The sequence below is a fragment of the Pongo pygmaeus genome, chromosome 3 (assembly GCF_028885625.2).
Source record: "Pongo pygmaeus isolate AG05252 chromosome 3, NHGRI_mPonPyg2-v2.0_pri, whole genome shotgun sequence".
Taxonomy (NCBI): domain Eukaryota; kingdom Metazoa; phylum Chordata; class Mammalia; order Primates; family Hominidae; genus Pongo; species Pongo pygmaeus.
In genome coordinates, this window is record NC_072376.2 from 16,626,684 (window position 1) to 16,645,195 (window position 18,512).

At 44.7% G+C, this 18,512-nt stretch overlaps 1 protein-coding gene across 1 annotated transcript in view; it reads left to right on the forward strand.

The window, feature by feature from the left end:
• The first annotated feature begins 318 nt into the window (after positions 1-318).
• The window catches only part of LAP3 (leucine aminopeptidase 3), a 30,404-nt gene continuing 12,210 nt past the window's right edge, over positions 319-18,512 (forward strand). Inside the window, exons 1-8 of the mRNA XM_054485830.2 lie at positions 319-674; positions 2,926-3,041; positions 4,896-4,950; positions 5,421-5,526; positions 6,612-6,771; positions 8,101-8,265; positions 11,955-12,113; positions 18,214-18,338. Coding sequence (XP_054341805.1) covers positions 573-674; positions 2,926-3,041; positions 4,896-4,950; positions 5,421-5,526; positions 6,612-6,771; positions 8,101-8,265; positions 11,955-12,113; positions 18,214-18,338 — 988 coding nt within the window. The 5' untranslated portion in view covers positions 319-572. The remainder of the gene's footprint in view (positions 675-2,925; positions 3,042-4,895; positions 4,951-5,420; positions 5,527-6,611; positions 6,772-8,100; positions 8,266-11,954; positions 12,114-18,213; positions 18,339-18,512) is intronic.

Genomic DNA, 18,512 nt, shown 5'->3' on the forward strand with positions numbered 1-18,512 from the left:
GCCGAGATCGCTCCATTGCACTCCAACCTGCGCGACAGAGCGAGACTCCGACTCAAAAAAACAAAACAAACAAACAAACGAAAACTCAGTAGGAGTGTCTTCACTATGCAGTCGTCTATTCAGCAACCTTGACAGCAAGCTCTGGCACTCAGTTCTTATTTCCCGTGAGTTGCCCAGCGCTCCGCCCACGCCCTCTTGCAGAGCTCGCCCCGCCTCCGCCCCACCCATCATGTGACGTCACCCATCGGTCCCGCCCCTCTACTTCGCGTTTGTCTGGGGATTGTAAACCGCGTCCGGAAGCCCCGCCTTTTCGCCCCCGCCCGCATGCGCACGCGCACACGAATGCGGGCACACCCCTGAGTCCCCTCCACAGCCGCGGGTTGGTCCCAAGGGTCCAGTCGGCCTGTGCTGCCCACCCGCCCCGCCCCCTAGACGCACGTCCGCTCGCCCGGCGCCCGAGCCAGTCCGCGCGCGCGCCGTCGGCGCCCCGAAAGCCCCGCCCCCAGGCGCGCGCCCGCCCACCGCTCTCCACGTGCTCGCTGGAGGGCGGCGCGAGGGGCCGAGCCGACAAGATGTTCTTGCTGCCTCTTCCGGCTGCGGGGCTAGTCGTCGTCCGACGTCTGGCCGTGAGACGTTTCGGGAGCCGGAGTCTCTCCACCGCAGACATGACGAAGGTGAGAGGCGGCGGCTCACTCCCGGTCCGCCGCTGGGGCCCTGCCCGTGGGTGACTGGGGCTGCGGGGCTGGTCGAAGTCGGGGTGTGCGGGGCGCCCAAGCCAAGTTGCAAAAATCAGTTTAAAAGAAAAATTCTCTCCTTGCGGGGATCGGCCTAGGCCGCTGAGGACCCCAGCGGTCGTATTGAGGGCGCGATTCCCCTGCTCGGGGCTAGGGGGTGATGGCTGTAGCCGCCCTTTACCCGGCTCCGCTCGGCCGCGCACTTGCTCCAGTCGTCACCCGCGGTCCTGGCAGTAACCCGGGGAAAGACGCGGCGGTGGGGCTCCCACCCGAGCTTGGAGGAAGCCCGAGTTTGCCAAGGTGAAAGGGTTTCTGAGGTCCCAGAGTCACAGGGCTCCTTCCCTCGCGGAAGTGAAAGGTCAGGGAGTTAAGTGGCTTGGAAGGGTTTCTAGAGGAGAAGCATGCCTCTCTAGAGAAAAGGGCTTTGCGGAGAGACCCACGTTTCCCAGCATTAAGAGCATCTTCCAGAAGAAAAGTGAACTCCAAAAAATTACGAAGGTCGCTCTTCAGATGTGAAGGATCTGCAAAGGGAATGGCTCTCGGAACCAGCACAAGCTTGGGAGTCATGCCTGAGCACCAGAAAGAGATGACTGTCCCTGCAGAAGAACGTTCTAGGTGGAGCTTGAGCTCCAGTCTCCTGCAGGTATCTCAGTGGCCGAGGGACCAGTCGCCTAACCATTGCTGTCTCCAGTACTGTGCCACAGCCTACCCAGATAACAGTTGCCCAATTGGCTCCATTGATTCCCGGGGAGTGAACAATCTTAGGAAAGTTAGAACCTGGCAGAGTTACCAACGCCAAGGAAGGCTGTTTTCTTTGGTGGAAAAGACCGAGAGGGCACTATTCTAAGTGTCTGTGTGGTTTTGTGGAAAGACCAATTGCTGGGCGGGAAGACATCTGGATTCTCACTCAGTCCTACCACACAGGAGCTCCTGTGTCAAACTAGGTTTCAGTTTCCTTATCGGTCAAGGGGGATAAGACTGCTTGTTCTTTCCACCTCACAGAGTTGCCATTAGGCAGACAAAACATTTTTAAAGTCATACATTGCCGTGCAAAAGTAAATACTAAGTATTACTAGGTTTGCTTCCTCACTTCTGGTATTTGAGACCTGAGACTTGTGAAGGAGATGAAGGGAGTGAGCCGCTCAGTGCTTAGCAGAATGCTTCTACCCTCCCTAGGAAGTTGGTGCTTCTCTTACAGCCTCTGTGTTGACCACAGTCCTTACGTGGCACCAGTCCTTATGATGGGAGGCACAGCCATTGGCTTGACTGGAACGGCATCCTAGAATATCTGGGATTTGCACTTGAGGATTGTAGGGGAGGAAAATCTTCCTTCTATCCTCCTAGGTTCTGTGGCTGGGCCTAAGAAAACTGACATAAGATGTATTAATAAAAGAAAAGGATACAGATTTTATTTACTATTTTTACGTGTACACAGGAGTCTGCAAGAGGAAAATGAAGACCTAAAGAAGCGTTGGGCCCAAAAGCTTGTATACCTTTTTAAACAAAGAACAATGCATTGTGGGGGTGTGACAAGACAAAGGGGCTTGGGTTAGTAAATTGTAGAATAATGACTAGGAAATCATATGGGGGTAACTAATAGAAGATAAGGGTGAGTTCAGTAGGTTTATTTGTACAGGTCCATTTTGGTGTTGACTTGCAGTTTCTGGTGATAAGAATGTTCTCCTTTTCCTGGTACAGGGAGATCACCTTTCTCATGGGAATTTGTATGACCTGCTTTTAGGGAGAAAGGGAGGTCAGAGAGTACTTCTGCACCTGCTGTTTCTCAAGCGCCTTTAGCTCAAAATAACCAATGTGCCAAAGCAGTATATTTTGGAGTGGCATGTTCTGAATCCTTTCAGGGTCTAACTTGGTGACAAATGGATTTTTCTTAAACAAAACATCTTTTTGCTTTATTTGAAAGTGAAGCTGTCTCCTGGGAGTGAGCACAAAAACCCAGGGCAATGTCCAGGACGGGCAGTGATGGGTCTTGCTTTGGCAGGAATCTGAAACACTTGGGCAGGTGCACAGGTAGCTGACCCCAGCACCTGCTTCTTTTTTTGCTTTCTTCTGTCTGTGGGGAGGACACGGTTTGGGTGGAATTATTTGTTTCTTCTGGAATGTGGGGACTCCTGAGCCTCTCTAAGGGATCTATTCTAATTCTATTATATTTATATTTTTGGCTTATTTCCAGGGCCTTGTTTTAGGAATCTATTCCAAAGAAAAAGAAGATGATGTGCCACAGTTCACAAGTGCAGGAGAGAATTTTGATAAATTGTTAGCTGGAAAGCTGAGAGAGACTTTGAACATGTAAGTGTTGCTTGTGGGCTCTAGTTCTTAAAGTGCCCCCAAATCAAAACAGTATTTTTTCTTTCTTTTGTGTTTTGAAACAGAGTCTTGCTCTGTTGCCCAGGCTGGAGTGCAGTGGTACGATCTTGACTCACCTCAACCTCTGCCTCCTGGGTTCAAGTGGTTCTTGTGCCTCAGACACCTAAGTATCTGGGATCACAGGCATGCCCCACCACTCCCGGCTTTTATATATATATATATATATATATATATATATATATATATTTATTTATTTATTTTTTTTTTTTTGTAGTAGAGATGGGTTTCACCGTTGTTGGCCAGGCTGGTGTTGAACCCCTGGCCCCAAGTGATCTGCCTGCCTCGGCCTCCCAAAGTGCTGGGATTACAGGTGTGAGCCACTGTGCCAGGCCAAGAATATTTTTCTATGCCTTTTTGTCAGAAGAGACAATGCCGGGAAGTGCTCTGGCCAGAAGCAGAAGTGAAAGCATGTGTCTTTGGAATGCACTTTGCTACTTTTTGTTTCAGTATGGATGGGTCTGCAGTTCTGGGAAGTTAGGCCATTTCCAGCCCAATCACAAATCTATTGTGAAAGACTGATCCAGAATAATCTGGAAAGTACCAGATTTCCTCAGCCCACCCTCCTGGCTCAAATTCACTTTCCCCACCCTCTTCCTCTCAGCTGCCTTCCCACCAGCCTCTCTACTTCTTTTAACTGTCCTTTTCTTGTGAGAGACAGCAGGATCCCTAGGATAGTTAATAGCAGCCTAAGGGTTTTGCTCTTTTATTGCATGCCTGAAGTTTCAAGGGCTTCTCAAAATTTAAAATATCTGTGAATCACCTGGGGATATAGTTAAAATACAAAAAGTCTCCATGGGGCTGGAGATCCTGACAGTAGGGAAACATTGTAACTGCATGCTATATTTGGCAGACATAGAAGTATCCATGTAAACCACTGCAACTATGTATTATTCAGATTATAGATAGCCTATTAGAACCTAATAGATGCAGTCTAATAATTATAGTAACTAATCATCAGTTAAGACAATTTGTATCTCCTCTCAATTTTTTATCAGTTCTTGTAGTACACAGAGCATTCTCAAGTGCATTGATTAATTCATTAATCCAAAAGCTAACCTGTGAGTACAGAACGCCTGCCTTCCTAATGGATGGCTGTCAGCTGCATTCCAGAGCATCTGTGCTACGGGCCTCTTATAGTCATGGATCTGTTTTGTTTGGAAATTGCCCAGGATAGTCAGTATCCGGTTCGGGTATCCAGTCTGTGGAGAAACCACATAGATATACAACCTCCAAGCCAAATACCACTTAGATTACTGCAGTGTTTTTGGTGTCTTTTGTCTTTTATTGAAAAAGGTTTGAGATTCATTCGGTTCAGCGTCAATCAGTGCTCAGATGCCTTGTGCAGCTGTAGCATTGCTTTCCATTGTTTTTAAATATGTTAGTGTTCGATCTAATCTGAAAGTTTGTATAATAGTTTTTGAGCTAGAATTAGAAAGGCTACACCTAAGAAATCTGGGCTGGGTGCGGTAGATCAGCAGTGTAATCTGTATGACACCTGTAATCCCAGCATCTTGGGAGGCTGAGGTGGGAGGATTGCTTGAGCCTAGGAGTTTGCGACCAGCCTAGGCAACATAATGAGACCCTGTCTCTATTAAAAAAAGAAAGAAAGAAAGAAATCTGGCTTGAGAGCATTCTGTATTTGGATAAAAACATAAGTGAAAAAGACCATGGAAGCAGTTAGCAGAATAGTGTGATAATGCTGAGTATGTAAGTGTGCCTTCCCAAGTGAGCCGAGCAAACTGCTTGTTTTAAAAAGACTATTTCCTCTTGTTTTAGATCTGGACCACCTCTGAAGGCAGGCAAGACTCGAACCTTTTATGGTCTGCATCAGGTATGAGAAGAACATGATCATTTGGTAAACCTTCAGTGAGCACCTACTGTATACCAAGTATTGGGGCTGTCTAGTCATACTAAACATTTTGTGTTGGATTGTATGATTTTATTCCAGTATTAAGCAGAAACATTTAAGATTAAGAGGTGAATTGCTGTCAAAAAGTACTGCCTATCTTATATTCCTCAATCTGAAGGCTTTCTTTATCCGGTCGTGGCTCTGGCTTACATAGAATTATTTGCAAGAGTATCCTCACTCTGCCTCTCAAACATAGAAGTTATAAAATTTTGCCAGGACACAAAGGTTTAAAGAAAAAAAAGCCACAACCAAATTTCACCATGAGTTTAGCCCTGTTGCTGCAGTTAAGGTAATTGTGTGGGAGCTCAGTGAGTCTCCACACATAGAATTCCTTGCTGGAAATGAATGCTTGAAAGAAATAAAGTGGTTGATTTGGTGTATCTGTGGGACAGGACTTCCCCAGCGTGGTGCTAGTTGGCCTCGGCAAAAAGGCAGCTGGAATCGACGAACAGGAAAACTGGCATGAAGGCAAAGAAAACATCAGAGCTGCTGTTGCAGGTTATTTCACTTTTTAAGTTTAAAGAATCCTACGGATCCACTCTTTATGATGACCTCTCTTTCCCCCTTTTTGTCCTTTTACCAGTCGCCACCCCTTACCACGTTCACGCAGAAATAATTCATCTTAACAAAAATTGAGTTCCTCTTGCTGAATATGGTTGGCCTTATGATAAATACAGAAGGTTAGCTAATGGAATTTTATTTTTAATATATCTATATCTTGTTTGGGTGTTTTACTACCATTTGTTCGCTCTTGTCATATTAGAGCTGTGTTTTCCCAGAACCTGTAGTGTATAGATTTTTTGTAATGCCACCCTGATGCTTCCTGACTTTTAAATAACACAGAGTCATCAGATTTTACAAATAAAGAGACCAAGGAAGCAAAGCGTGGCGTGCTTGTTTATCACTAGCCAAAGGTGTTTGCCTGTCCCAGTATGTCCCAGGCAGAGGCCATTGAGTCACTTAGCATTAAGCAGCAGGACGGGCCTAATACTGTCAAGAGCTGTGATTAAAGATGCTTTGGAAAACATTTCTGAAACAGTGATAATTGGCTTGATTACTCTTTAGGCCTGCGTATATTATAAATGCTCATTAACTTCAGATATCATTGAAGTGGTTATTTAATAACTTTTGAGAGTTTTTGCTGACCTGATCTTAATAAAATGCTGTGTTAATAATGGAGTTTGCTCAGTTGCTTGGATATAATTTCAGCGTCATCATTTCCCTGTCATTTTTAATCAGAGAAGCTCTTGGCAATTGGGAAGCTTCATCAGGAAATCACAGTGTTTCAGAAATAATCCTAGGAATAATTGCCACTTCCTGAGAGCCTGTACTGCTCCAGGAGGAGCTGTTCATTCTCTCCATCAGCCTGTCCTCACCACCACCTGGGAGTGAGGTGCTTGCTGTAAAATGCACTCATGTCTTCATTTTACAGAAGAGGAAATGAGGCTCAGAACATTTGGGTATCAGGGCTGGGATTTGAACCCCAGGGCTGTTTTCTCAGCACATCACACCATGCCTCTGCTGTCTGCTCTTTGAGTTGTCTTGGACTGACTCCAGTTTTCTGATTCCTCTGTCCTTTCAAGCGGGGTGCAGGCAGATTCAAGACCTGGAGCTCTCTTCTGTGGAGGTGGATCCCTGTGGAGACGCTCAGGCTGCTGCGGAGGGAGCGGTGCTTGGTCTCTATGAATACGATGACCTAAAGCAAAAAAAGAAGGTGGCCGTGTCGGCAAAGCTCTATGGAAGGTGATGGAAACAAATTAGGAGGAGGGTGGTGGTCCCTGGCATTCTGACAGCCTGGCTTTTGGGATATGAGCTGCCTGCTTTTCAGCGCCACCCACAGCTGCATGGCTTGGCTGTGACCTCCCCATTGCCTCAGCCATTTTAATAATGTGGTCAAAATTAAGCCCAAGCTCTGCTCCTGGCTCTCGGCATATGTCTGATTCCCCCATGACTCCCTGACCCCTCCCTGCTCTGATTACAAGGAAGCCATAACCAGGTAGCTCTTACCTGAGAGAGAGGAAAGACATGACAGACATATCCCACAGGTTTCAACACAGATGATATTCATTCATTTACCTGGCACCTGCTGGACTTGTGCTAAACGCAAGCACCATACAGATGAAGAGATCCTCTGGATGCTTGGTCCTTGCCCTTGTGGGCTAGTGGGGTCCCTGCCATCAGGAATAAGTAAGATGAGACCTTCAGCAAATGGTGCCAAGCACAGTGGGGGCCCTGGCACTGGCCAAGGGTTGGCAGCTGTGGGGAGTTGGGGGAGTGTGGGCTCTGCAGCCAGTCAGCATGGGCTTAAGTCCTGGCTCCACCACTTGACTCACTGGGGGACTTTGCTGGTTACGTGACTGAAATCTCTGTGCTTCATTTTCTGCATTTGTTTAGTAGAGTTGTAATACCGATTTCATGGGGTTTGTGTCATCATCCAAAAGAGCACATCAAGTAGGGGGCACGTGGCAGGCCTTCTAGGCTATCTACTGTTACTCACCCACCTCTGTGCTGCCACAGGAAGAGCCAGGGTTGTGAAACACGTGCCTGTATCCTTTCTCTTCTAAAGCTGGTCCTGCTTGTGGATGGGTTGGAATTTGGAGCCCCGACTTAGGTAAAAGAAAGCAAAAAGGTCTTCAGTTGCCACGTTAGAGCCATTGCCATACGCTTCCTTTGCAGTTAGCACTTGGGGCTGCAGCATTCCTGATACAGTGAAGGAGAACAAAACGGGCCTTTCTGTGGAAGCCTCTTCTCTTCATTTATGTGGTAGATTTAGAGCTTCAAAGACCCCACAGCACAGGCCCTTTTTCATGTAGCTGAGGATTCCGAAGGGAAGTGCCTGACCGGATACCCTCTGGTTCTGCTCTGCGTGGCCATGTTTTCTAGCTCTTTGCACCATACCATCTGCTGCCCTGGGTCAGATCACAAAAAATGAATCCAGGTCCTGTGTGCCAATCGCTTTTAATTTGTAGTCTTCCTCTTTTGTTTTCTGTAAGGTAAGAGTGTCTCCTAGTTGGCAGGCAGTCAGCGTTCTTGAGAGGTTGTTTGACAGTCACTTTATCTTTCTTCTGCCAGTGGGGATCAGGAGGCCTGGCAGAAAGGAGTCCTGTTTGCTTCTGGGCAGAACTTGGCACGCCAATTGATGGAGACGCCAGCCAATGAGATGACTCCAACCAGATTTGCCGAAATTATTGAGAAGAATCTCAAAAGTGCTAGTAGTAAAACCGAGGTCCATATCAGGTAATTCAGGATTGTGTCACAGACTCGAGATGTTATAGCCAGAAGGAGCCCTTGAGATCCTAAAATCCAGCTCCCTCACTTTTTAGAGGAATAACTTGAGACCAGAGATTTGAGATGACCCACTTGGGTCCACATGGGGAGCTGGAATAGAGCTGAGTTTGAGGTTCTTTCTATCTTTCCTTGCCTTTGAGAGAGATAGTGCCATAATATACTATGTACGTGTATATTTCATAACCGTGTTATTCAGACACAATTAACATACCATACAATTCACCAATGCAAAGTGTGCAATTCAATGATTTTTTTTTTTTTTTTTTTTTTTTTTGAGACAAGGTTTTGCTCTGTTGCCCAGGCTGGAGGGCAGAGGCGTGAACATGGGCTCAAATTCCTGGGCTCAGGCCTCCCAACCCAGCCTCCTGAATAGCTGGGATTACAGGTGTGTGCCACCATGCCCAGCTAATTTCTTAATTTTTTGTAGAGATGGGTCTCCCGCTGTGTTGCCCAGGCTGGTCTTAAACTCCTGGGCTGAAGCAATCTCGCCTTTTCCTCCTAAAGTGCTGAGATTACAGCCATGACCCCCCCCCCCATGCGGCCTAATATTTAGAATATTCACAGAGTTGTGCTACCATGACCACAATCAATTTTAGAACATTTTCATAACCCCCAAAAGAAACCCTATACCATTAGCAGTTACTCCCTGTTTCCCATTCCCTAAAGCCATCAGGGGATGGACACTTTGGTTGTTTTTACCTTTTATTTCTTTTTGGTATATGCCTAGGAGTTGAATTGCTGAATCAAATGGTAGCTCTGTTTAATTTTTTGAGGAACTTAACATGGTTTATTTTGGTGAATTATTCCTATCTTCACTTTTGGACACAAATGAAGAACACAGCATGCCTAACTAGACATGGGATGAGAATTTCTGCCGCATAGATTCCCTTAGCCTAGACTCCAGCATTGGTGCTCCCAGGTGTCCCTGAGTGCTGTGTCAGTGGGAGGCTGTTGGAGCTGAAAGCCTGCTCGTCCAGTTCCGTTGCTCTCTTGGGATCTCCAGCCCTTTAAGCAAACCAACTCTGAGCATTTGGGAATTTATGATTAAAACAAATCAACAGATATTTGTCCTAAAGAATTCTTTATTGTCAAAGTTGTTTCCCAAGGGTACTTCCATTTAAAAGAATTCTTTAGTACTTAATTGTGATTAGAGTTCGTGTTTTTCAGGAAAGCATCTGTGGTTTAGACAGAGTGAAGAAAAATTAATAGTCTATAGAAAGCACAGTACTTAGAGCTTGATAAAATTTCTGGAATGGTGAGTATATGTTTAATCTATAGCAATGTTTAGGTTTTATAAAAGTATCTTTTTGGTCACCAAATAGTGGTTATGACAGCCCCTCTGGTGTGCCTGGAATTTGTCATACAAAGATGCATGATAGTGGTCCTTGTCCTTGCAGAAAGTGAGGATGTTGTAAGAAGGAATAGGGAGGTAAATGGGGTTTGCAGAGGTTGCTGCAGGATCAGAGGGATGAGGGGGACTGCCAAAGAATATGGAGCTGCTGGTGCGATTGTGCACGCCTCTATTTACAGCTACTCAAGAGGCAGGCAGGAGGGTCAGTCAAGTCCAGAAGTTCAAGGCTAGCCTAGGGAACGTAGCAAGACCCATCTCTAAAATAAAAATTTTAATAAGAATATGGAGTCTAGGCCAGGCATGGTGGCTCATGACTGTAATCCCAGCACTTTGGGAGGCTGAGGCAGGTGGATCACTTGAGGTCAGGAGTTCGAGACCAGCCTGGCCAACATGGTGAAACACCATCTCTACTAAAAGTACAAAACTTAGCTGGGAGTGGTGGTGCGTGCCTGTGATCCCAGCTACTCAGGAAGCTGAGGCACAAGAATCGCTTGAATCTGGGAGATGGAGGTTGCAGTGAGCTGAGATCGCACCACTGCACTTCAGCCTGGGCGACAGAGAGACACTGTGTCTCAAAAAAAGACTGGAGCCTAAGGAGAGTCCTGCAGGTTGCTTAGCAGTTACAGTACAAGAGAGTGGGGCAGGACAGTTCAGGTGAGGAAGCTGCAAGACTTGTAGCCGAGCAAAGGGAAAAGAGTTCAGCAGAGACCAGGCAGGACGCATGGGTGGGGTATGACTCATTAAACTGAGACATAGCTGCGCTAAGCACTCTCCATTGTGGGTTGGTGTATATCAAAGAAACACAGGCAGTTCTTCTACCAGGGCAGGACTTTAATCAGACATCAAGTACTGAGTTAATGATTTAAAATGCCCACATTGCACAGCCTTGTTTTTTTTGTTTTTTTGAAGTGGTTTTTAAAACTGTTTTATCTTCCGATTTAAGATTTTTTTCCCTTTGAAGTGTGCTGGTCATCCCACCATGATGCAGTCCTAGTTTAATCATTTGAACAACAAGTGGATGGCAAATGCCGGAGGAGCATTCCTTGGCTGTGGTTGTTGCTGGTCTGCAGGAGGATAGGATTTCTTTCTTGGCCTAGTTACTGTGGCCAGAAATCAATACAAAGCCCTTTTGTGCTTCCAGCCTAGAAAGAAGAGCAATATGGCATCAGTTTTCTAGTTTGAACTAAGGACTGTTTCCATTCTGCTACCACACTGATCCCATGTTTATTAAGTAAGAACTAACTAGTTTTCTCACTTAAATCAAAGATGCCTCAAGCTACAGTTGAAACTGTGAGAAACAGTGTGTGACAACATTAAAAAGATAGAATTCAACAGTTCTTAAAAAGCAAATAAATAGGATTTTTTTTTCCAGTCATCGGAATATAGTTTTGGTTTGCTGTTTGTTGGTTGATTTTTTTTTTTTTTTTCATTTTTAGAAATAAAGCAATGGATCCCTTACCTATCTTTAAGCACTCTTTGTGGTCTCAGAGCCTATTGCTAATTTTATTTTTTTAAGAGACAGGGTGTTGCTATGTTGCCCAGGTTGAGTGCTGTGGTGAGATCGTGGCTCACTGCAGCCTTGACCTCTAGGGCTCAAGCAAGTCTCCTGTCTTAGCCTCTGCAGTAGCTAGGACAATAGGCATGCACCGATATGCCTGGCTAATTTTTTCTTTTTTTTTTTTCTGTAGAGACCAGGTCTCAACTTGTTGCCTAGGCTGGTCTCAAATTTCTATCCTCAAGTGATCCTCCTTCATTGGTGTCTAAGTTCATCTTTATTGTATCTTACCTTATTTGTTTTAGAGACAGTTTCACTTTTTTGCCCAGGCTGGTTTCAGACTCCTGAGCTGAAGCAATTCTCTCACCTCAGCCTCCCAAAATGCTGGGATTACAGGCATGAGCCACCGCACCTGGCCTTCTAACTTCATCTTTAAATTAAAATTGTAGAAATATCTGAGTAGATTGGAGGGAGGAAATTAATTATATAGACTATAGACTATTAGTTGACATTGTATTAGGTACCACACATGACTTCTCTTAGTAACTCAATGATCTTTTGATGAAAGAGTTACAGACCTCATTTTATAGATGAGGAAATAGGCTTAGAATCAAGTGACTTGCCCAGGCATATACAGAAAGCAAATAATAGGACCTGATAATTGAAACCTTAATGTGTGTATACTTTAAGAGTTTGTATATTATACTTTTTCACACATTGTGATGAGCTTTTTCTGTTACTTTGAAATAAAGGTAACAGTATATTTACTTTTTCCCTCTTTCTACCCTATAGACCCAAGTCTTGGATTGAGGAACAGGCAATGGGATCATTCCTCAGTGTGGCCAAAGGATCTGACGAGCCCCCAGTCTTCTTGGAAATTCACTACAAAGGCAGCCCCAATGCAAATGAACCACCCCTGGTGTTTGTTGGGAAAGGAATTACCTTTGACAGGTATTTTTTATGGTGTCCATGCTTTGTATTTTGGTGAATTATTTGTATGCAGTTAAATTACTTGGTTATAGGGTTTTTTGGTTTGATTTTTTTTTTTTGAGGCAGTTTCACCCTGTCTCCCAGGCTAGAGTACAGTGGTGTGATCTCGGCTCACTGCAGCCTCTGCCTCCCAGGCTCAAGCAATCCTTGTGCCTCAGCCTCCCAAGTAGCTGGGATTACAGGCGTGCACCACCACACCCAGGTAATTTTTGCATTTTTAGTGGAGATGGTGTTTCACCGTGTTGGCCAGGATGGTTTTGAACTCTTGGCCTCAAGTGATCTGCCCACCTCAGCCTCCCAAAATGCTGGGATTACAGACATGAGCCACTGTGCCTGGCCGGTTTATAGTTTGATTCAAAAGCGTGGTGTTTGGTTGAAGGTTTACATTACTTTAAATTTATTATGCTACCACCTCTAAAATGCTTAGAATATGTCAGAGACTATCAGGTATTTTGCATGTGTTAGCCCTAACCATACCCCTGTGAGCTAGGTATTGTAGACATTCTCCAGGTAAAGAAACCATAACTCAGAGTTTAAATAATTTGTTCGAAGTCCTATAACTAGTAAGTGGAGTCCAAAGTCAAACTCAGGTGTGTCGTGTCCTTTTTTAAAAAAAAATATAGAGATGAGTTCTCACGGTGTTGCCCAAACTGGTCTTAAACTGCCGTCTCAAGCAATCCTCCCACCTCAGTCTCCCAAAGTGCTGGGGTTATAGTTGTGAGCCATTGTGCTCTGCCTAAAGTGTCTTCAGATTTTTCTGCCATGCACTTTGCTTGTCCTCTGTGACTGTTAAAGATTCTCCACGAGGTTAGTGGTGATGCCCCGTTTGGATTATGCTGTCTTCCCTTTGCTTGCTTCAGATGATTACTTCTTTTAGCTGACCAGTCTAGCTCCCATTAATCTTATTCAACCATAAGTGTTTCTTAGAGTTGGAAACTGTATCTGGTTATTTCAACCAAGGAGAGGCTGAACTGAGAAAGACAGTGGAGTTTGGTATTTCCCATGGGAAGCATTTGCCACCAAACACAAGTTTCAGGGATGCCAGCGAGTATGAGGTGTAAAAAGGGCTACTTAGCAAAAAAACTAGGTTAGAGAAACACATGAGGGGTTTCATTTTCATTTTATTTGCTTAACTACGGGACTTCTCAGGGTATAGAATATAGCATTTTCTGTATTTCCTTTTGAAGGAACCCTGATTCCTGGGAATCATATTACCTGGAAACTGCTTTGGAAAATGCTGCTAGAGAACCATACGATGTTGACGTCCCCTTGTACATTTTTGTGCCCTTTCTGGAACGCTTCTAGACATAGGAAGCCCCTGTCATTGGCATAGCTTGCTGCCAGTGTGGTCTCCTTGTGTGAGCAGGTCAAAGTGCCTCCTTGTGTCTCCCACCCACTAGTTCACATTTTCTCCTTTAAAGCATTGATCTCCAAATGGTTTTCCTGGTATAGCCCGTCAGTAAAAGATCTTGAGCACATCCCTTTCAAAGTATGCATGCTTTTTTATAAGTTACATGCATTATACTATCGTACTAAAGTGTATATCATAAAAACAATACAACAAATACAATTTAGAAAGTTAAACTTTTTTTTTTTAGTAGAGACGAGGTCTCACTATGTTGCCCAGGCTGGTTTTGAACTTCTGAGCTCAAGCAATCTGCCTGCCTTGGCCTCCCAAAGTGCTGGGATTATAGGTGTGAGCCACCACACCCAGCCTAAACATTTTTTTTTTTTTTTTGAGACAGAATCACACTCTGTTGCCCAGGCTGGAGTGCATTGGTGCAGTCTCGGCTTACTGCAACCTCCACCTCCTTGGTTCAAGTGATTCTCCTGCCTGAGCCTCCCAAGTAGCTGGGATTACAGGTGCCTGCTACCATGCCCGGCTAATTTTTTTTGTATTTTTAGTCCCGAGTAGCTGGGATTACAGGTGTCTGCCACCACGCCTGGCTAATTTTTTTCTATTTTTAGTAGAGATGGGGTTTCACCATGTTGGCCAGGCTGGTCTCAAACTCCTGATCTCATGATCCACCCACCTTGGCCTCCGAAACTGCTGGGATTACAGGTGTGAGCCTCCACACCTGGCCCTAAACTGTTTTTAAATGTTTTGCCAATTGTGACACAAATATTTGTATGCTAAGGGTGAAGTTTATTGTTAATTTAAGTTCACATTTGTACTTTTTGCTGAGAATAAAAAGAAAGAGGCCTAAACCCAAAGGCCTAAACCCAAAGCCTTCTTTGGGTTTAGAGAAGGCTTCCTTGCAGGTGTGTCAGTTTTAGCTGAAGATGTGAAGGATCAGGAGGAATTAGCTCAGGAGAGACTAGGGACAGGCATTCTAGTGCAGGGAAGCATGGTGAAGGCTGCAAGGTGGGAAGAAGCAGGGTAAATTCCTGGTATGGCAAGAGTACTGGTGTGCCTGCACACAGAACGTGATGGAGAGAAGGGGCAAGATATGGCTAGAGAGGTACAAAGAAGCTTGGTCGCTGCGGGCCTGCTTAGATTTTGCACTCTGCTCTAAGAACAGTTGGCCGTAGCTGAAGGGTTTCCACCAAACGGAATGACATGAGATTTATACATACAGTGAAATTCACCCTCTAAGTGGCCAGCTCAATGAGTTTTAACAAATGCATGCACCCGGGTGGGTGCACTGGCATACACCTGTAATCTCAGCTACTTGGGAAGCTGAGGTAGGAGGATTACATGAGCCCAGGAATTCAAGAGCAGCCTGTGCAACATAGTAAAACACCATCTTTAAATAAATAAACAGATAGATGAGATAGGTAGATAGATTGATTTTAAAAACCAAAGAACAAATGTATACACCTATGCACCGTTCACCACTGTCAAGAAAATACAACATTTTTATCATCCCCCAGAAGTTCCCTTCTACCTTTTTGTAGTCACTCCCCCCTGCCCCTGCTCCAGACAGCTGATCATCTTTCTGTTACTGCAGATTAGTTTTGCCTATTCTGGAAAGTCATATAAATGCAGTCTTTGATGTCTAGCTTCTTTCTTTCAGCATAGTATCTGGGGTTTATCTATGTTGTTGGTCATGTCAGTCCATTCTTCCTTTTTATTGCTGAATAGTGTTCCATTGTATGGAAATGCCAAATTTTGTTTATCCATTCATCTATTGGTGGAAATTTCTGTTGTTTCCAGTTTTAGGCTATTAGGAATAAAGTTAAGAGCATCTGTAAGCCTTTTTGTGGACATGTTTTCCTTACTCTTGCATAAATACCTAGGAAAACAGCCACTGTGTTGTATAATAACTGTGTGTTTAACTTTTAAGAAACTACCAAATTTTTCCATTTTCACTTCTACCATCAATGTACAAAGATTCTAATTGTTCTACACCTTCCTCAGTATTTGATATTGTCAGTCTTTATAATTCTAGCTGTACCAGTGAATATACAGTGATCTCTGTTTGTGGTTTAATTTGCATTTCTCTAGTGACTAATGAAGTTGGTCATTTTTTACTTTTATTTTTTGAGACGGAGTCTCGCTCTGTCACCCAGGCTGGAGTGCACCTCGGCTCACTGCACCTCCGCCTCCTGGGTTCAAGCGATTCTCCTGCCTCAGCCTCCCACGTAGCCGGGACTATAGGCATGCGCCACCATGCCTGGCTAATTTTTGTATCTTTAGTAGAGACGGGTTTTCACCATGTTGGCCAGGCTGGTCTCAAACTCCTGATCTCAAGTGATCTGCCTGCCCCAGCCTCCCAGAGTGCTGGGATACAGGCACGAGCCATCACGCCCAGCCAAAGCTGGGCATTTTTTAATGTGCTTATTGGACATTGGTATATCTTCGGTAGTAAGGTATTCAAATCTTTTGCCCTTTTTTATAGGAGTGTTGGCTTTACAGAATTGTAAGGTTTTTTTAAAAATATATTTCGTTTTAAGTGAGTTTTAGATTTTGAGGCTATGCTTCACTTTGAATCTTTGTGTATGGTGTGAAAAGACCTGGTTTGTTTTTATCTTTTTTTTTTCCTATGTGGCTATTCATTTACTTCTGCACTGTTTGTTGAAAAGACTGTCCTTTCTCCACTGGACTACCTTGGCACCTCAGGTGGAAATCAGTTGTCCATATAATTGTAGGTCTGCCTCTGGGTTCTGTATCCTTTCACCAGTGCCTGAAGACCAAATATCTTGATTACTGCAGCTTTGAGTAGGCTTGAAATCTAGTCACATGAGTCCTCCAGCTTTGCTCTTCTTTTTCAGAATGACTTTGGCTACATCCTTTGCATTTTCATATACATTTTAGAATCTGCTTGGGTTTTTTTTTTTGAGACAGTGTCTTACTCTGTCGCCCAGGCTGGAGTGCAGTGGTGCAATCTTGGCCCACTGCAGCCTCGACCTCCCTGGGCTCAGGTGATCCTCTCACCTCAACCTCCCGAGTAGCTGGGACTACAGATGCGAATCACTATGCCCAGCTAATTTTTGTATTTTTTATAGAGATGGGGTTTTGCCATGTTGCCCAAGCTGGTCTCGAACTCCTGGGCTCAAGTGATTTGCCTGCCTCAGCCTCCCTAAGTGCTGGGATTACAGGCGTGAGCCACCACACTCGGTGAATCTGCTTGTTTTTTCACACAACAAAACCTACTGAGATTTTGATTGAGATAGATTTTGTGTGTGTGTAAAAGTGTGCTGTCTTTATGGTTAATGAAATAACAGTGGTGAGACTGATACAGAAAGACCCGTTAAGGAGACCTGACAAACATCCAAATGACAGAGGGTAGTAGCATCAATGAGGGTGGCTGAGTAGAAATGTGGGTGGATTTGAGAGAGACTGAAAAAGTGAGCCAAAGCTGATTGCTGATCTTTAACTGGTGGCTACCTTAGAACCATAGTCATAGGAATTAGAGAGCAGAACTTCCAGAAGAGGCCTGCAGATAAATGTGGCAGGTGGACAGAAGAAAAACTTCAAATGCAACAGCGTGTTCCCTTTGTCCATGGGGTTTTCCCACGTATTTTTCTTGTTTGAGCCAGGGGATCATCTTTAATTCTTAGTGAACATGCCAACCATCTAAGTAACAAGTGCTTCTGAGGTAAGTGAGAATTAGGACTTAATTTGGAAGGAAAGCAGACTTCAGAACAGCAGGCAGACCTCTCTCCAGTGAGCCACCAGGGCACATGAGCAGCAGAGCTCAATTAGAACTCAGAGTCGAAGCCCCTGGCTCTGTGCTTGGCCTGTGAAGCATGTTGCTTCTGGACTCCTGTGGACTGAAAGCAGAAAAACCACTAGCTAGTTAGAAGCCTCTTGGGGTCAGGTAGTTTGGTTTCTTGCTAATTGCAGCCTTATTCAGTTCTCATGTTGAAGTACTGTCTCTCAGCCGTTGAGCCTGTGCCTCATTTAGGTTGTATTTGGCCATCAGCAGGATATAGCACACCTTGTGCAGTGTTGGAAGGAAATGTTAGCCCTCTGTCCTGTCCGTTTCAGAGAAATGCCTCCAGTCATCTCTATGAGCTTATCAGCTTTTCTTAACAGCTCATGACCTTCACGTTCCATAAGTTGATCAATTCATAAAATTTGCTGAATAGACTATGTGGGTGTCAGGAGATAATGAGACAATACAGAGATGGAATTTGCACAGTCTTGATTTTATGATATAGTAATGTTTCCAGTGGCACTGTTTAAATTTCATTCAAGTAGAAATAAAATGAGCTAAAGGCCGGGCGTGATGGCTCAACGCCTGTAATCCCAGCACTTTGGGAGGCCGAGGCTGGCGGATCATGAGGTCAGGAGATCGAGACCATCCTGGCTAACACGGTGAAATCCCGTGTCTACTAAAATCATAAAAAAATTAGCCAGGCATGGTGGCAGCTGGGACTACAGGTGCCCGCCACCATGCCCGGCTAATTTTTTTGTAGTTTTAGTAGAGACGGGGTTGCACCGTGTTAGCCAGGATGGTTTCCATCTCTCCTGACCTCGTGATCTGCCCGCCTCAGCCTCCCAAAGTGCTGGGATTACAGGCGTGAGCCACCGCGCCCGGATGTACTTTTTAAATAAAGTGATTTTGGGCATCTTCTTTGCTATTAATATTGCACATTGTCCATTTCCCCATAGTGGTGGTATCTCCATCAAGGCTTCTGCAAATATGGACCTCATGAGGGCTGACATGGGAGGAGCTGCAACTATATGCTCAGCCATTGTGTCTGCTGCAAAGCTTAATTTGCCCATTAACATTATAGGTAAGTGGGGCAACGGATTACATCTCATAGAGCTTCTGGATTCCAGCCAGGTGGGAGAACAGAGACAACAGATATGATTTCCCCTAATCTGAAAAGATAAGAAATGATTTTTAAATAGTCATCAAGCAGAAGCTATTTAGCTCAGATAAGTGTTTTACTGTCTGAGCTGATTGA